Source organism: Aedes albopictus, chromosome 3, assembly GCF_035046485.1.
Source record: "Aedes albopictus strain Foshan chromosome 3, AalbF5, whole genome shotgun sequence".
Lineage (NCBI taxonomy): Eukaryota > Metazoa > Arthropoda > Insecta > Diptera > Culicidae > Aedes > Aedes albopictus.
The window spans coordinates 448,698,596-448,718,556 of record NC_085138.1 but is presented as its reverse complement, the minus strand read 5'-3'; the positions used below and the strand labels follow the sequence as shown (position 1 = coordinate 448,718,556).

The 19,961-nt window shown below is 40.2% G+C and overlaps 1 protein-coding gene across 2 annotated transcripts in view; it reads right to left on the bottom strand.

Moving 5' to 3' along the window:
* Positions 1-104: 104 nt before the first annotated feature.
* Positions 105-19,961, bottom strand: part of LOC109407538 (roundabout homolog 3) — a 52,954-nt gene continuing 33,097 nt past the window's right edge. Inside the window, exons 3-7 of one of the 2 annotated variants that reach the window (XM_029864580.2) lie at positions 16,042-16,228; positions 14,287-15,976; positions 14,085-14,226; positions 13,962-14,022; positions 105-13,896 (exon numbers count right to left, since the gene is read on the bottom strand). In XM_029864580.2, coding sequence (XP_029720440.1) covers positions 12,750-13,896; positions 13,962-14,022; positions 14,085-14,226; positions 14,287-15,976; positions 16,042-16,228 — 3,227 coding nt within the window. In that variant the 3' untranslated portion in view covers positions 105-12,749. The remainder of the gene's footprint in view (positions 13,897-13,961; positions 14,023-14,084; positions 14,227-14,286; positions 15,977-16,041; positions 16,229-19,961) is intronic. The other variant, XM_019701143.3, reaches the window with a different exon arrangement.

The following is a 19,961-nucleotide window of genomic DNA, read 5'->3' as shown; positions in this document are numbered from 1 at the left end:
TCGGTTTTGCTTTGATGATATCATTCAATAATGTGCAATAAAAATCGTGGTGAAGTGAGATCAGAGTCTCGGCTGACATTTTGACTCCTCTCCATTATTTCTTGTTTTCTTTTTGCGCATGTGGATGTGAGAGTGAATGTTTCAGTGTAACTTGTGAGTGTTGTTTGGATGTGTGCTCTATTCACTTCGATTTTTGCTTCTTTCACTTTAGTTTCGTCCCGCTTCCGACTGTTATTTAAGTTTAGATATAATTACTCAATTATTTGTGTTTTTTTTTCATTTATTTTAGTTTTGTTTTATCACAGTTGATATTTTCGCGTCATTTGTGTCATATGTTTTGATTTTCCTTTGTTCTCTTGTGTCAGAATTTCGAATGCGGTACTCCGCATGTATTTCCGCGTGTTTTTATTTTGTGTGTGTGTTAGTGTGTTACTCCTTTGTAATACATCAAACTCGAAACAAAAACATTTTTACAGATTTCCATTTTACAGAAACACGAAAATAAGAACACAATCTGCTTGCTGGCTTTAACCGTCCTTTTCACATACGACTTATCAACTCATCGTAATCAAAATAAATACGCTCTGTTTTTGGGTTTAGTTAGTCGTCGCATAACTCCCGTCTCAATTTATACTACCAACAACGATATTTTCACATCTTCTTTCCCGTTTTGTGATTTGCTCCACTGTGTTCCGTTCGTGTTTTGTGTCCAATACGTGTGTATCTTCTTTAGTTTCACTTTACCGTACCTTTTTTGCTCAGTGTATCACTGTATGTATGTGAGAGAGTGTGCGTGGGTGGATCTTCGCTCATGTGGCAATCCAGCTCACTTGAATTTTGTGGCACAATTTGACCGCTTGCTTTGTTTTCGGTATTTGTGTAAGTATCAAATTTGTGTTAAATTTGCTTTCGTATTAGTTTTTTTTGTTATTGTATTGAATTGTTGATTAATAGTCATCTACTATGGCTTGGCTACTTGTGAGAGCAGAGGAGGCTCGGATAGGGAAAAATGATTTGCAAGAACCGGAAGTACTATATCCAATTTAAACAAAAAAAAAATACATTTGTATATACTTAATTAAAAATACTTATAACATAATAATGAATAGTTTCCAAACGACAGAAGTGTTTTGTTAAGTATAGAAACGTGATATAAAACTGCTACAGCTTTGGTTTCTATAGGGGATAGACAAAATGATCGGGAAAGGCAAAATTTTCACTTTTTCAAAAATGGTAAAATTACTTTAACTTTTTGAAAAATGCATCAAAAAAATCTAAATTTTTTACTGTGAGTTGATTACCTAGTTGTGTATCAATGGTCAAAATTTGGGAAAGATCGGGCTATTCTTCATGAAGTAAGAAAGATTCTAGAAAAAAATATCCGAAGGCCAAATTTGAACTGTTATAACTGTTATATGTATGTACACATTAAAACACTCGGAAAAAAACTTGTTATATGGACATTTTGAAATTTAAGCCCAGTTTTGAGTTCAAAAGGAAGCGATCAAGAAACTTCTTAAGCGATTCCTGGCAGAAACTTTCTACGGTTACTGCCATTTGAACTGTCATTTCTTCGCAACTGCGTACTGCGATCGAAGAAAAATCGGTTTTTTGAGCGATTCAGACAAGGAATTTCTCATGCATCAAGATAGGCTGAGAATTTCCTTCTGAACTGCAAACAGCCTTTTAAATAGGAATGGAAATCCACGTGCTCTGGTGGAAACCAAATCCGCTATGAATAGTTTATTAGAATGAAAACCGAAAATAGAAGTTACAAGTTTGAAGCTCGTCTAATCGTCTAATCTGGCCAAAGTCTACGCTCCATACAAATTTCATTTTTTTTTTGTATGGACAAAAGTCTACGAGGGGGGAGAGGGGGGGGGGTCTGAAATGGCCAAATTTTGGTCTACGTGGTTTATGAACAGCCCCGAACGGTGTGTGGCGGTAAAAAATGATCCACGAGCTCGCTGCACTCTAGCTGCGAACCTAGCATACGAGAGGTAGAAAGGATACGATGGGCTGGGCATGTTGTTGGAATGCCGAAAAACAACCCTGCAAAACTGGTGTTCGCAAGAGATCCTGATTGTACAAAACGACCAGAAAAAGACAAGAAGACATGGAGGGCAGCGTGCAAGGTTGGTGGACCAGGTGCAGAACGATCTGGCAAGTGTGGGACGCGGCCGAGGATGGAAGACTGCACGAATCGAGTGTTGTGGCGAAGAATTGTGGATTCAGTTTTATTATGATTGAAATGTTATGCTAAATAAAATATATAAATGAGCTGTCATGGAAAAGTAATTTAGAGAACTGAACTGCAAATTGTGAAACAGGTTGTGGTGTACCTATGTATTATGCATGAGGGAACGCAGTAGGCGTTGCCACGAGCAGACGGCTTTGAACTGCTTGTCACATTTTATTCGCGTTCGTAAATATTGTTTTCGAAATTCCGCTGAAGATTTGGCCGGTGCTACGCCGTCCGGATAGTTCATCCGTTTGTTAATTTCAGCAGTTCCGGTAACGTGTGACCAATACAACATGCTATCAGTGCTTCGCGAGTGGTTCCAGAATCAGACCATATGTGGTTCCATTCTCATTAGGTATTTTGTGAGTGATGAAGTGACGTTTGTTCCAATGATGACTGAAAGCGTGCCCCACGGAGATGAAATAAGGAGTAAGCTTGGCTGCGCTGTAAAGACGTTGATGGTAGCGCTACCTCGGATAGTTGTTGGTGAGATTCTTCTGATAACAGGTATGTTTCGTTTTTATCACTTCTCTTTTAAGCACTATCCGATTTCGTCAATCAATACCCTCTTTATTTTATTACATAATGTGTATTTAGTTTTGCAAAGATTGTTTGATTATAATTCGTAGGGGGTGGCTACGGTTCCGGGTCATTCGGCCGAATGCAATTTGGCCGAAAAATGAGTGATAGGTAAACTCGCGTGATCATACTACTGTTCTCCACAGCTGTATAAGGACTGTTCATTAAAGAAAGTGGACATCTGTTAACCAATAGTTTAGAGTTAAAACTAAACAAAAAAATGTTACTGAGCAAAATCAGTGTGTAAAAACATTGTTCACTTCGGCAACACATTCAAAGAAAACGGAATAAAGTGAGAAATTTTGAGTGATGGGTTGGATTACCTCATCGACTAGCAGATAAATTCTGCACAAATGGTGTTCCAAAAAAATGTCGTTTCGAGAATGGGCATACTAGTACACTTTCGGGACTGAAATTTTTCAACGCTGAGTAGAGGACAGATGTGCTGGATGATATAGGGTACAGAAGAACCGAAAAAATTGGGAAAATGTTTTTGGTGTGGCAAGCCAATTGTTCATGCGTCTTAAACAGTTCTTCGTATTTCACAACAGGAACAATCAATGGTGAAAATAACATAGAAGAATGCATCAAAAAACGACTTCTACCTATCTATCGAAAACATACGGATCCTCCATTGTTTTGGCCAGATCTAGCATCCGCTCATTACACTTCTACTACACTAGAGCTGCACAAGACGGAAAAAGTCGATTTTGTCGAAAAATGGCAAAATCCACGAAACTTCCCTGAACTGCGTCCTGTGAAAAGATACTGGACAATAATTAAGCGGCATCTCAAGAAAGATGGAAGAGAAGCAAGCTCTGTTGATTACTTCAAAAAAATTAGGTCTGCGGCACAACGAAAGGTTACGGAGAAAGTTGTGCAGAATCTAATGGGAGGTATCAAGAGGAAAGTCCGAGCGTTCTTCAGAAATGCGAAGTAAATGATCAAACTCACGTGAATTCGGCCACATGTATGTTGATTGTCTTATATAAAAAATAAACTTATGAATTTGTTCGAAGATAAATATTTTCTATTGAAAAACAGGTGTCCACTTTCTTTAATGAACAGTCCTTAGTCCGGTTTCGTGTTTAAAAAAAAATCACTAAAAAAAAACTTTTTGATCGATTCCTGGTAGAAACTTTATACAGTGTCTGCCATTTTAATTGTCACTTCTTCGCAGCTGCGTACTGCGATCGAAAAAACACTATTTCTTGAGCGTTTCAGACAAGGAATTTCCCAATGTTTCAAGATAGACCGAGAAATTCCTTCTGAACTGCAAAGAGCACTTATAACTCGAAAGAACAACCTATGGTTAAAGGACAGACTCGTTAGAATCCCAAGATGGCACCACAATGGCCGACTTCTACACCTACTAAGAGTTTTGGGGGGAAACCAAACCAGCGCACTGGATCTTATTATTTTTGCTTATAAAAAGTGAGCAAGAACAAAATAAGAATTACACTATCGTTGGAAGTTCACTTCTCGAGATTTGTGCATCTAAAGTTCTGGTGAAATATTGAGCTGGGGTTTTAAGACGTTTGTCCTTAACCTTCCTTTTACACCACGTTGGGAACAGCTCGCTGGCGTGGAGTACGGTTTGGACAATAAATGACCCTAATGCCAAAGGAGGGATTAAGAAGATGAAATGCTGAGAAAATATTGGTAGTTTCAGTATTGCCTACGAATAATAAAAAATGGACATATTTCTGGTGATCATATTGGCAACTAGAATGTCAAAAAGTTCCACTGAATTCTTTTTATTATAATTCGTCCAATGTCTGTGGTATTGCGTTTGACGTTTCATAAGCTTTTATAGCAAGATATGAAGTTAGGTAAGGTTTATTGTGCCACAATTATGAAACCTTGTCTGGAGTACGGGGTATTTTCTATCCTGCTATATATCAGCATGACAGCGAGGACATCATCGGAACCAGTGGATACGAAGATCGGGAGTTCGATTCCAAGTAGCGGCAAGTACTTTAATTATTCAAGTTTAAAAGCTATAATTCCACATGTATTGCGTATTGGTATCCAATAATTATATCAAATCGATTAATTTGGGGATGCCGTATAACTTTTATTTAACAACTGTGAAATGGCTGAAAAAGCGCCTTCTCAAGATGTTATTCAGTTAGTGGTTACATAGGAGCCGAGAAAAGAGCTATGACTTGGTGGCATAGAAGCTGCTCGCACAGCATATACATGTGGATTAAGTTCGCCACATTCATTGGTATAGGGCTTGCATAGAAGTTTCCGTCCATATTTACAACACAGTAACTCAGCATCAAGCCGTATTGAGGAAGCTTTGTTGACGTTTACATTCACATTAAATGTTACTTGGGCAAGGCTCTATAAAGTCCTTTCGAGAGACCATTATACTGCAGTTATATGTCGAATCTTATGAAGCTTTGAAAGAGGTGGTAAATACTCATTTTCCGGGGTCGATTCCTTACTCGGCTGAAGTGCAGGACTCAGACAAGGAAAACCATGTGTGCCTGTGAAATCTTTACGCCATCGAAAGTCGAAAGGCACTGAGCCTTTCAAATCAGCTAGGATTCCAGCATTACTTCAACAAGAAAAAAGCGCTTAGTCTTGGCTTAGTCCGCTCTTAACCAAAATATTTGACGAAAGTATGGCTTTAACTTACAGGGGATGGCCAAAATGTTTGGGATAGGCAACTTTTTTTTTCTCTCACAAAAAAGTTCAACAAGCTATAACTTTTCACAGAGTGCATCAAAAAATCTCAAATGTTGACTGTTTGTCAACCTATTATGTGTGCATCGTTGGTACAAATTTGGGCTCGATTGATTAATATTTCGCAAAGTTAGAACCGTTCAGGTAAAACACTATTTTTCAGACATCTCATTTTTGAGGTGTCACATCTCGGAAACCAGTGAACCGAATTGAATGAAATTTTGAACGTACACCAACAATATGTAAATGCTTCACAAACTATTAAAACATAGGTACTTCCACTTCTGTTCTCAAGTTATCTCTAATCAGATATATTAGAGCCCATTTAGATTGAAGGAAGAACACATTTAGTAATTATTGTGTGGTATTGTAAATTTGACTTATTTTCCTCTATATGGGTAAAAATTTCAATCCGGTATAACTTAATTCGCCGTGAGAAAATTTTTCATTTTATAACGTCGTATTAGGTACAGGCATACCTCGATAGTACGTACACCATCGCTTCGTTTAGTGTACGTACTATCGAAACGTACGTACTATCGAAGCACATTTTTTTTATTACAAATTTCAATTTTAAATCAAAGAATGTTATTTCTAGAACGTATGGATTGCCAAAAAATTACATGTGGCCTAAGGGTCCGTTTATTAATTGCGTAATTTTGCTTGTTTAGCATGCTATATTTATTGGAAAAATCTTCTTGTGCTCTGGGGATGCTTCGTAGAAGCATCTCGTCTCTGGGAACTTATATTGATTTTATTTGAGTTATCTTTTAGAACCATCCAAACTGGTCTAGATATAATTGAGTCGATCTAGATCAGTTATATCTTGTTAAAAAAACATTCTAGATCGCTTCTGAACGTTGCTCCTTCTAGGACTCCTCCAAGAGTTTAATTTTTTACGAGAAGGCATTTCTAGAGGTATCCCGGAGCTCTTGGAGGAATTCAAGGAAAAATTACTTGATGAATCATAGAATGATGAATCTCGGAATGAATTTCTGGAGGATTCTTGGAATGAATTTATGTAGAAATCTCGGAACGAAATTCCTGGAGATATTCTGGAAGAAATTCCTGAAGAAATCCTGAAAGTCCCGAAAGAACTACAGAAGAAATTCTTGGTGAAGTTTCGGAAGAAATCTCTTAAGAAATCTCAAATCGAGACCCTGTAATCTCATTAGAAATCGTAGGAGAAACTCCTGGAAGAATCCCTAAGGAATCCTAGAAAGAATTCCTGGAGAAATCTCGGAACCAACACCTAGAGGAATTTCGGAACTGAAAGAAACTTGAAGAAATATTTGGGGAGCGAAAAATTGAAACATTTGAATTGGTACAGCCTATATGGCAATGCAAGCCGCAGTTGCTAAAGATATTTTTCAAAGTTTTTGGCGTTTTGTGACCTTCTTGTTCACGTTTCGAACTTCAAGAGATTTCTTCCAGAATTTCTCAAGGAGTCCCTGGAATCCTCCAGGAATTTCATCCGGGGTTCCCGAATAGTTTATTTTAGGATGTCTCTGGATTTTTTTGGGCTTCCAGATGGTATTCCTGGAAATTCTAGCTACTTCCCCCGGAATTTCTCTAGGAATTCTTTCGGAAATGGTATCAGAAATTCTTACCGAGATTTCTTCAAAAACTCCTTGCAACAATCAGTAAAGATTTATGTATTCCTGGAATTCCATACGAGATTCTTCCCGAAGTATCTTCTGAGAATTCTTTAGGGATTCCTTCTGAAACCCTTCCAGAAATCCTACAAGATCCCTGACAAGAACTTCATTCAGTGTTCCTCTAAATGCTTCTCCAAGATCCCTCCAGGAACCCAGGAACTTCTTCTGTTTTTTTCGGGAGCTTCTTCTGATTCAAGTATTCCTTCTGAGATTCCTACAATAATTTCAACAGGTAATCTTTGTGGGATTTTTCCAGGATTCTTGAGCTTGAGCTTGATTGACCGCCCGTAGATGCTACTCCAGTATCGCCAGACCAGCTACACTCACACAAGGAACCAATGAGATATCTGCCGGGGACTAGCAGGCATCTCAGTGTGTGAGTGTTGGTGATCTTCTACTTTTTTTAGGCGACAATGGCGCCTGCCACGTCAGGTTGCAGGTCAATGTGGGGAAGGGTAAGGAAGTGATGATTGCAATCGTTTATATCCACGTCTGACCAAATATACCTCTGCGTCAGCACAAATTCATGCGGATGTCAGAGTGTTGGTGGGACTTGGTTGGCAGAAGGTTCACACATTGGTGCGTGGATACCAGGGTAAGGTGAAAGAATTGTGTGTTTTTATTATTCTGAAGATGTGCGGCACAGTTCGCTTGATTTCATAACCTGTAAGCGTTATCTAATAGGATTGAGACACTGCGCTGTGAAAGTTTGGAAGGAAAAGAAACGGCTTTTTCAATCCGTTTCAGTTCTAGCGATGGCTATGAACATGTGAATATACATAAGATGTATGAGTAGAGAGGAAGGAGAAAGTATATACAAAGATACAAAGTACGGGGAAAGGGACGAACCAGGGATTGAACCCAGGACCTTCTGCATAGAAGTCAGAAATGGTAGCCACTAGACCACCAAGCCCGTGCATTTGTGGGATTTTTCCAGGATTCTTTCGAAAATGCCTTCCGGGATTCCTCCGGTAATTTTTTCTGGGGAATTACTATTCAAGTACTTCTTCCGGGATTCCTCTTAGAGCTTCTTCTAGGAATTCTTCCAGAAACTGATTCAGGGATACCTTCGAGAACTCTTTCCAAAATCATCTAGAATTCTTGCAGACCCTTCTGGAATTCTTTCAGATGTTTGTAATGGAAATCCTCCTGGAGTTTATTATGAACTTTTTGGAGTATTTTGTTTATGGAATTCCTCATGTAGTTCCTGTAGGATTTCCTTGAATAAACACAGGAAAAAGCAACTTAGTTATAGCTCCCTGAAGAATCACATAAATCCTAGAGGGATTCTAGAATAAGTTTGTGGAAAAACCACGGAAAGAATACCTGGAAGAGTAACAGGAAAAAATACTAAGGTAATCCTAGACGGAGTAATGCTGAAGGAATCTCAGAATTGATTTCTACAGAAATCCAGGAATCTCTGGAAGAATCTCGTGGAACTTCCTGGAACAATCCTGGCAAGTGCTTTTGACGGAACTACAGACGGATCCTCTTAAGGAATCCCAGAAAAAAAAAAACTCCTGGAAAACCCCAGAGGGAACTTCTTATGGAATCCTAAATAAACTTCTGGAAGAATCTCATTAAGAGTTTACGGAATCCCAGAAGAAAGCTCTCGAGCAAATTTGTGGACAAATCACGAGGGGAGTCCCGTATGGAATTCATGTGGAATCCCAGAAGGAACTTAATGAGGTGAGCCACCATGCCACCACCATCAAGTTATAAAACAGCACACGCACGCATACCCCCCTTTTTGAATTAAATCCAACCACTAATGACAAGCTGGCGATTTTTTTTTAATCCGAGAGCTGACGATTTTTTTTAAGTCTGAATCGTAAACAACAAAGCCACGAAAAGTCCAAAACATTTTCCTTAGCAACCGCGGCTTGCAGTGCCCTACGGTACTCAAAGTTGTTTAAATTTCCAAACTCATGGTAAACTGTCAAATATTTCATACGTATCGCAAAAAAAAAGTTATTTGTTTGAAAACCAAAAAAAAATAAAAAAATAACATGTAGGTAAGTGAAATGAAATCAATGGTTTGGATAAGCAACTTGATGGGGTTGATTTATGTTTTGGAGAGCATTTTTCGCCGATAAATTTATTTATTTTTTATTGCCACGCAAAGTAGAACCATCATGTGCTTTTTTTTATTTTATTACAACATTCTATTGGTAAAGAAAACGTTTAGTTAATAACTGTGCAAGTACTACCACTAAGCTGAGAAGCAGTCCTCCCCAGTTGGGATGTAACGTCAGAATGATGATGCCAGATATTATGACTGACAGAAAATATCTATGTAAAGCAAAGCATACTGCAATCATTACATTAAACGTATTCGTTCATGCCTTTCATTTCGCTATATTTGAAAACTGATTGATGAAAATCCGTGTTATAGGAGTCTGAATAACACAACTTCATAGTATCGGAGTCTTTGCTATACGTCTACTTGATTCGAACTCATTTTTGTAGATTAAAAGTTAACTAAATTTTGGTGTACGTACTATCGAGGCAAAATGTACGTACTATCGAGGGTACGTACTATCGAGGGTACGCACTATCGAGGGTACGTACTATCGAGGTACGCCTGTATCAATATATTGTTGATAACCGTAAAAAAATCATTCAATTCGGTTCACTGGTTTCCGAGATAGACAGTTCAAAAAAGAGTTGTCTAAATAATAGTGTTTTACCCGAACGGCTCTGACTTCGCGAAAAATTAATCAATCGAGCCCAAATTTGTTCCAATGATCCACATATAATAGGTTGACAAACAGTCAAAATTTGAGATTTTTTGATGCACTCTATGAAAAGTTACAGCATGTTGAATTTTTTTGTGGGAGAAAAAAAGTTGCCTATCCCAAACATTTTGGCCATCCCCTGTACATACCCAAAGCATGGCGTATGGGTCGTATTGTTTTTTCCCAAAAGCTGGCAAAAGAGATAAAACAGCACCTTAAGCCTTCCGACCTATAAGCCTCTTTGTGATCTGTTTAAACCATGTAGAAAACTAAAAGCCGTGATTGCTCTTCTCGACATTGGGGGAGCATTCTACGCTGAATGGGTTCAGCAATGAAAACAAGGGGCTTGAATAAATGCATTATCGATTGGATAATATCAACGCTTGAAGATCGTGAGCTCTCTTCCGTTTCTGGGGGGGGGGGGGAGGGGTGCAACTTTCAGTCAGATCTGTGAAAGGCTGTCCCCAAGGAAGAGTACTACCCAAGGAACAATTCGAAGTCATAAATAAGCAATGCATGTTGAACTATTACTGGTTTATAACATTCGCAGCTGAACAAAACCAAATGCTGAATAATAAGCTAAAATGATGCTATTTACATTGGATATAAGCCAAAAAGCAACATATGGCACGTATGTGAACAGCAATTTAATTATAAGCTTAACAAACGTCAGCAATTTTTGTTTGTTCGATTTGCCCTTACTAGCTTTAATATAAGCTGAAGAAGAATTTTCTTCTACGCGTTAAAAAGCTTATGTTCCACAGTTTCCGATAGCTGATTATTGTGGTCTACATAAGTTGAACAAATGTTTTTGATGTTTAATACTTCAGCTATTGTGGAAACGTTCAAAAATGGTTCTAACAGTAAGCTATATAAACGGATTTATGATTCATTTGTTCGATTATCACTTTTCGATTGAACAACAGGCCAAAATGATTATAATAGAACAGTACTGGAACGTTCCTTATTATGAAATATGTATTGATGATTGTTGCACACCTATGCAACATATTTTAAACACTTGCCAATTTTCGTAGCAATTTCTAAGTTGTAGTCATCTTCACAACTTTTTTTTAAATAAATGATTACAACCTTCCATAAATCTGAACATTGATCTTTCACAGCTTTGTGAAGGTGTTTCACTCTTAGCGAGCAACTTACCAATTCCAGGATGGCATAGTCGGCAAGGCATGCGACGGGTGCGATCACGAGTTCAAATCCCAAGTTGAGAAAATTTTAAAAGAGCTTTTGTGTTAAATGTGTTTAGATGCGACAAATAAACATGATTGGACCATAATTGCACCTCGCACTTCAATTTGTTTTTGTTTTCGCAGCAGGTTATTATAGCTGAATACAAGTTTAATATGAGGCTGATATAACACAGATTACTCCCGATTGTAAAGCCTATATCGCGCTTGCAGAAAAGATTGCTGAATAACTTCTCCACTTTTGTTTGAACAACGCCTGATTACAAGCTATGATAAAATAATGTTAAACTGTAATTCAATCAAATGTGGAATAAAAATGTCATTACAATGTTGGTTAAATGAGTGATTGTTCCTTGGGTATAGCTTCTATTGTGGTCTTTGGTAGTGGGAGAACTCCTTAAAAAGCTTTTAAATTAAGGTTTTGAGATTATTCGATACGCAGATGATGTAGCTACTCTGGTACGACGAAAATATAACGACACGATATCCAGCCGGCTACAATCCTCTTTGATTGTTGCCCTCAAATGGTTTCGAGAGGAGGTATTGAACGTAAACCCTTCAACAACTGTAATTTTACTTCGAATAAGTGTAATCAGTTTCGCCTACTGCGATTTCTCATCAATGACTTCATGAATCTCTCAATTTCGCAGTTTCCAAACACTTCTAGACGAATAGCAACTGACTATCTACACGGAAGAAGTCCAAAATGTGTGTTACCAGTAGTTTCAGGTGGAAAATCTCAAAAGTGTATAATTCCATAGCCATGTTTTCCCAAATTGTTATATGACATTAGGGAACGTTCAAAAATAACGTCCAACATTTGGGGGAGGGGGGGGGGGTGTGTTCTAGAAAACTGTGACAGTACGTGTATTGGGTATAGGAAAACTGCGTGACAAAGGGGGGAGGGGGGTCTGGAAATCCCGAAAAACGATGAACGTAATATTTGAATCTTGCCTTATTCTTTTAAAAATTTCTGCTTAAAAGCCTGTAACATCTGAACCAAAAAAAATATACATAATATATATAAGAAATAATATACACTGAGAATGTAACTCATGTTTGTTGCTGCACGCTTACCATACTAAAATCAACTAAATTATATTTAAACTAATTTGAGCCTCTTGATGCTTGATTACGGAGTCATATCCTGTACAACTCATCGTTCCCTCGCCGACTTATAATAAGGTTAGGAGCACCTTAGACCTCCACTCTCACTCACTTTTGATCAACATTCTTATGTTCGCTTGTTGTAAGGAAATTAATTACTAGCGGTTAAACGATCCCCTCTTACCTATGGTGTCCCTCCCCCTTTCCTAAATACGCACGCACCCAGGGTTTCGGTTGCGGAGGAGAGCCGATAAGAGCGCTAAGAGTGAGTGAGTAAGAGAATGATTGAGAGAAAGAGACTGATTACAGAGCTCCCCTTTAATGTTTGCTTTGCTTTCATACTTTTTTGTTTTGTTTTGTCTTTAAAGGTAAAAGTTAATGAGCCTACTGAGAAAGATAGGGATTTTCCTTGCATCAACTGCCTACTTTGTTGTTACTTAATTTTGTGTATAATAGAGCTTAAGATTAGCTTTTGTTTTTTTTTTTTGTTATAGCGTAGGTATGGATAGAGTCGGGCAGAACTTTATCGAATAAGAGTCCGATTGTATTTTCTATCACTACTTTTCGATCTACTTCTACTGCGTTTCGTCCGGGCGGGTGCCCACCGGTTGTCACTGTCGCTTTCGGAACTCTGGCCAGTGCTGTGCTGGCTGTTGTAGTTGTTGCTATTGTTGGACGCACTGTTGGGCAGATGAGCCCGGGTCGTCGTGTTGACTCCGATCTTCCGGGATATGATGGGACTGTCGGCTGCGCCGGGTCCGGACAGATACTTACTGTTGAAGGGCGTCTCCGGACAGGGAGCTGGAGGGCTGGCCGGTTCGAAGCCCATGTCCTGGGCGAACTCCATGTTCATGTGACGGTAGAACTCCTCCGTCGGTTCGCCAGCGTGGCTGAAGAAATGATTGCCATTGTTGGGTGGAGGAACTGGAGGCATCTGGTCCGGTCGGTAGCACTGCTCGTACAACACGGATCCACTCTCGTAGTCATTCTCCGAGTACATCTCGGCGTTGTTCATGGTGAGCGCTGGATTCATGTGATGAGGTCGAATCCAGTTCTGCGGGAAGCTTGGGATGGGAGGAGGCATGGTGTCCCATCGGTTCGGCATCGGAGGGGGGACGTGATTCTTGCGCATCATCTGCGGTGACAGGGCGGCCGGATTGGTCCGGATTGTCATGCTGGTCGGTGGGCGATATGTACCATATGGATGATCTGGCGGTGGTGGCAGTACGTCTGATATGTTGATTGGTTCCCTAAGCGGTGCGTTGTACTCGCTGGAAACTGGACTGTTTGCACATTTCATACAAGATTCTTCCGCAATCGTTCCACCTCTTTGGAGTGTAACCGTGGCGTACGGCTCCGGAGGTGGAACGCAGTTATTTTGCTTGAGACTCTGGGTGTTATTGGTGAGCTCGGCATATTCTGACGTACTCGGAGGATCTAGGGAATGGGATGGCTTCACCAAAGTGTTTCCATGCAGCCATAAGGTATGCTGTTTGTCTGGAATGATCGTGGTAACCGAAGGACCCGGGTAGGAAGCCTTCACGGACTGTTTCTTACGAACGGTCCAGAAAATAGCAAATATCGCACCACCTATCAGACAAACGCAAAGAATCACGAGAGCCGTTCCGGACATCCACGAAGACATCCAATAGCTTGGGGTAGGGTCCGTTCTGAAAAAGAGATTGTATAATTAACACCGTTGGTCAGTCTTTCATTCCCAAGCAAGGGAACATACTTTGGGTACCTGACAATGTTCTGGGGATCCATATGCAGTGAAGTTGGCAGACTGTAGGGTCCTGCGAAGTAAACATATGCGTTCAATAGAATACTACGAATTTCTTTATGCAAAAATACTAACCTATTCCTCCGGACGTCAAACTTGCGACCTTGGCAATGTACATCGCCCCTGGAGTTAAACTGTTGATGACTACTGACTGTGTCGTCGAGTTTAGAATCATCTGACCAAGCACTTTGTTTGTGGCATTCGATTTGATTTGGATCTGGAAATCGAGGTTATGATTAGAATACTTCTTACCAATTATAACGTTCCTGTACAATACCTTATAACCAGTAAGCTCCCCATTCAGCATGTGAACCGGAGGTGGTGACCACCGGACGAAAGCTGCCGTCGTATTGATAACTCCGACTCTCACATCCGTTGGAGGCGCCGACGGAGGTCCGTCCAGCGTTTTGCCCCTTCGGATGTTGGAGACCGATCCGGATAAACCCTCCGGTATACTAGCAAAGATTTCATACTCCGTGAAGGGTCGCAGATCGTTCAACGTTAGTTCCTTCAGATTGCTCGTAGTAACTTGGCTTTCGAACGTAGAATTGTAGATAAAATTATCCATTGGCTCACTCGCTATTCGATAGTACATTCGCAGGGGCATCTTTGTTGCACTGTCTGTGACGTCCCACGAGATTCCGATGGAACTAGCCGAAATGGTGAACACGTTGTTCAGCACAATAAACTGCTCGCTGACCCATCGGCTTTGATCATAAGTATGGATTTGTTCTTTCCGAGCCTCCAGAGACTCGTCTTTGTCCAGAACTTTTATGAAGATTTTCTTCACAATACTTCCTGCTTCATTGATGGCAGCACAAGCATACCATCCCTCATCCGCCTTGCTGACCGCCTTTAACGTTAGTCCACCATTATCTTCAAAGTGGACCACACTACTACTGATCAGCAAAGATGCAGTCGTACTAGAAATACCCTCCAGCTCATTACTTGATTCCGTCGTTTCACGCTTCTTTCGTATGGAATGCATTCGTGAGGCATGCGGCAACTGAAACAGCTGCTTCTCAGAAACCGGCTCTATCTTAATTGACCAATTTCCCACCGATTCCGGTGCAAAGGAACGTACGTGATTTTCAGTCGTCTTGAGCGAAATGCTTCGCTTGGACTTCTCAGACGGCTTGTGGCCAATCTGCGCTTGGCTTTGCGGTTTACTTCCGCTGCTATTTACATGTGGCTTATCGATGCGATCCCAAAATATTCGCACCCCTGGACGACCCTTGGCTCGGCACGGCAAGGTAATCCCTTCGCCCTCTCTGATGACGACATCTACCGGTGCTTCCATGAACGTAGGTGCCTCGTAGACGTACAAATAGACGGAGATAGTTACGTTCCCACCCTCGTTATGACCCTCGCAGATATACTTTCCCTCGTCATCTTGCCGAGCGTCTTCTATCCTTAGCGTATTGTCCAACAATTTCCTCGACCTTCCCTCCGGAAGACGTCCGTTCTCCTTCCGCCAGGTGACCACCGGCTTTGGATCTCCCGCCAACTCACATGGAAGATCAAACCCTTCCCCTTCCAGTACTTCGGTATCGTGTGGACTTTTAACTATAGTAGGCGGAGCCAGCACCTTCAAATACGCAGGAGGCGTGGTTTTCGTTCCAGCCATGCTCTGCGCCGAGCATTCGTACTTGCCCGTATCATTCGGCTGAATCTCGGATATCATCAAGCTACCGGAATCCACCATGCTCAGCCGTTTCCCACTTATATCTAACAACTTCCCATCCTTTATCCACAGTACCGAAGGCTCCGGTATGCCACGTGGTGGCGTACAGTTCAATATCACTGGCCCACCTACCAAGGCCACCGTGTCTTTGGGCATCGCTCGGAACTCGTCCTTCAGCATGGCAATCTGCAGTGTAGCATTCCGACTAACTGCAATACCCGCCGAATTGTGCGCTTCGCAGTGATACACCCCCGCATCCTGTTCGCGCTTGTTCTGCATCACCCTGAAACAGACAAAATCGCATTAAAGATAACCTTATCTCCACTACAATTCCCATATCTTCCATACTTCAAAAAGAACAGCGAACCCTCGGGCAGTATCACACGCCTATCCGACGGCCCCAAAGGTACCCCATTGTGATACCAGTTGATGTCGGGTGGTGGCCGACCCACAGCTTTGCAGTTCAGTGTCAACGGTTCTTCCTTGGCGGCGACCGCATCTGCCGGATGTTCCTGTATCCGAGGCCGCAATTGTGCTGCCGAGAGAGAGAGAAAGACAAAGTATGCCTTATTAGTAGGGCGACATTCATATTTGTTAAACAATCAAAGTTAAACAAGTTTCTGGTTATGGGGAAAAACTAGCACAGATCGTTTTCTTGAGTCGTGTCGTCGTGTTGTGTCGTCTTTATGTTTCGTTCCCTTCACGCTTGTTCATTCATCATGTCTGTCACCACAGCAGAGCACACCGGCCGGCCGTTCGCGAGGAGCATCGCGTGGGAGACGGCTCAGCGTTTGATTCCAAGAGCGACGACTTTCATAATGAAGCTAGCGCAAATATTGACCTTTTATAATTTGACTGACAATCAGACAATATTTCGTGCTCTATACGTTCTGGTAAGATGATAGATGAGAGCGCGGTAGCATTGTTGAACAATGCGTAAAACTACTGAATTGAATTGAACGAAGTTTAGAATTCAGATGAGGGCTTCTTTTAGCTGGCTCTAGGAGACACGGATGAGATGAAGAGCCAGACATATTTCATAGAAAATAAAATGTTCATACATATAATCAGATCTGAAAACAGCTATCTTATCTTAATGATCGAAGTCATTCTTGAAACATGAACCACGTTGACGTAGTTAGTTACAGCCACGCAAGACCTTCGCCTCACCCATGCTAGAGTTTTTATAATTTTCATAGGCTTTGGGCAGATAAAATCACTTTACGCCTCAGAGATAGCCTGTGTAGTTTAGGATAAGGCCTTAATTAAATTAATTTTACTATACAGGTATGTTCCGTTTTTGTCAACACGGTCCGCGATTTTCAGTTGACAAAAACCAAATAGTGACAAAAGCGGAATAATTTTCTTTGGCAAAACTTTTTGCAACTTTTCAATGAAAACTGAATGTTTTAATATAAAAAGACATCCCTGAAGTAAAATTATGCAGTTTTTTTTTTTATAAAATCGTGCAATACGTTAAAAAAAGCTCACTCGATCTACATAAATCAACGTGGTGCTGGTAGCGGTGAGTACATTCCTGAAAAGATGAATGAAGGATATCTGACATTTCCGAACGAATTTTTGAAGAGAACCTGAGAAATCATTTGAGAAATTCCTGGAGCAATCCCTGAAAGAATTTCTGAAAGTCTACCTGAAGGAATTCCTGTATAAATGGGAGGAATATCTAGAGAAATCTCAGAAAAAATCTCATTAGGAAAACCTAGAAGAAATCCTAGATAAATTTCTGGAGGATTCCTGGAAGGAAGTTCTGGAGAAATTCCGGGAGAAATTCCGGGAGGAATCCCTAGAAAAACTTCAGAAGAAATCTCTTGAGGAATTCCTAGAGGAAATCTCGGAGAAATTTCAGAAGAAATCCTTAGAGGAATTCTTGGAGAAATCTCCGCAGGAATTTCTGGAGGATTTCCTGGAATAAACCCTGGAGGAATGCCTGGAGAAACTTCTGAACAAATCCCTGGAAAGACCCAGCAGGAATTTCCGGTGAAATTTCTTGGAGCAATCCCTGGAAAAATTCCTGGAGGAATTCCCGGAGAATTCTGGGAGATATTGCTGGAGAAATTTCTGAAAAAAAATCCCTTGAGAGATTCCAGGAGGAATTCCTGGAAGAATCCTTGGAAAAATTTCTGGAAGATTCCCTGGAGAGATCTCTGGGAATATCCGTGGAGAAAATGGTGAAGAAATCCCTGGAAGAATCCCTGAAGCAATTCCTGAGCGAATCTCTTTAGGAATTCCGGGAGGAATGTCTGGAGGTATCCCTGATAAATTCCTGGAAGAACCCTTGGAGAATTTCCTGAAAGAATCTATGAATCTAGAGGATTTTCTGAAGAAATTCCTGGAGGAATTGTCAACATAGTTTCTGGAAGATGTCCTGGAGCAATTCCTGGAGAAATTCCTAGACGAATTCCTGAAAAAAATCCTGGGGTATTTCCTGGAAGAATTCCTGGAGAAAATCCTAGAGAAATTCCTGGATAAAATCTTGGAGGAATGCCTGGAAAAAAAATCCTAAAGGTATTCCTGTGGGAATTGCTGGAGGAATTTCTAGCAGAATTCCTAGAGGAATTCCGGGAGAAATCCTTGAAGTAATACCTGAAAAAAATCACTGAGGGAATCCTTGAAAAAAATTGTGTGGAAATTCCTGGATAAAATCCTGGATGAATGAGTGAGGGAATTCCTTGAGGTATTCCTGTGGGAATTGCTGGAGGAACCCATGATGAAATTCCTGGAGGAATCTCCGGAGGAATTCTTGAAAAAATACTAGATACATTTTTAGAGAAATCTCTAGAGGAATTCTAGAAAATTTCTATTATTTTTCAATTTCTGGAAAAATCCCTTGAAAACACCCTGGGGGAATTTCTAGCGGAATTTCTGTAGGATTTTCTGGAAAAATCCTCTAAGGAATTTCTGAAGGAATCTCTGGGTGAGTCCTTGAAGAAATTTATGAAGAAATCTCTGGAGGAATCTCTTGAGGAATACTGAAGGAATCCCTAAAAAATTCCTGGAAAAAATTCTGAAGAAATCCCTAGAAGATTTGCTGGAAGAATCCTTAGAGGAACTTCTGAAGGATTCCCTGGAAGAATCGCCGTAACAGCGTCGATTCAATTCTAGGCAATCCACAGATCCAAGAATTTGCCCGGTATAATGTAAACAGAGATGTTATCCTTTTTTATAGTCCGACGAGCGTTAGCGAGTTCGGACAGCAAGCGACTGTCTGTTGAATTGCACAATAGTTTCAGTTTTTCTATCATAGTTCTATGATCTAGTATGTTCGATTTTTTTTTGTTGGAAAAAATATAGTTTTTTATTGCAATTGTTGATTTATTTGTGGGAATTCTGACATTTTTTATTGCTCGAAAATCAATTATTTATGGGAAGTTTTGATTTATTTATGCGCTTTTTGAATTGTTTATGGAACTTTTATAGTTTATTATTGCTTCCACCCCTATTTATTTATTGGCAATTTTCGAATTATTTATGGAAAAATTTTAATTTATTATGGGACGATTAATTGGCTGTCCAACAATTACTGAATGGATTTCTGAAAAAAAAACCATGAGAAATTCCTGGAGGAACTATTAGAGAAATTTCTGGAGGAATTCCTAGATAAATCCTCGAAGGAATTTCTGTAGGAATCTCTTGGTAAATCCTTGGAGAATTTCGTGGAGAAATCCTTGGAAATCCCTGAAGAAGTTGCTGGAGGATTTTTTAGCAGAATTCCTAGGGGAATCTCTACAGCAATTCCTGGAGAAAAGTCTGGAAGAATTCTTGGAGGAATACCTGAAAAATATCTAGAACGTATTCCTAGAGAAAATCCTGGAAGAACTTTTTAAGGATTTCCTGGAGAAATTCCTGGATGAGTTTCTGACATAGTTTATAATGGAATTGCTTGATTAATTCCTGGAGGTATCCCTTAAGATATTTCGAGATGGATGAAATCCTGGAGGAATGCCTGCATGAATTTCTGGAGGTATCCCAGGAAGAATTCCTGAAGCAATCCCAGAAGAAACTCCTGGAAGAGACCCTGAAGCAATTTCTGGGGGAATATCTGTTGGAATCGATGATAAAATCTGGAAAAAATCTCTGCAAGAATCCATGGAGGAATCCCAGAAAAAATGCTTGGAAAATTTCCTGGAATTTTTGGTGGAATTCTTGGAGGATTCCCTGAAGTAATTCCTGGAGAAATCTTTGAAGAAATTTCTGTAGGAGTCTGCAAATATTCACTTGAAGATTTCCTGGATAAATTTCTGTAGGAA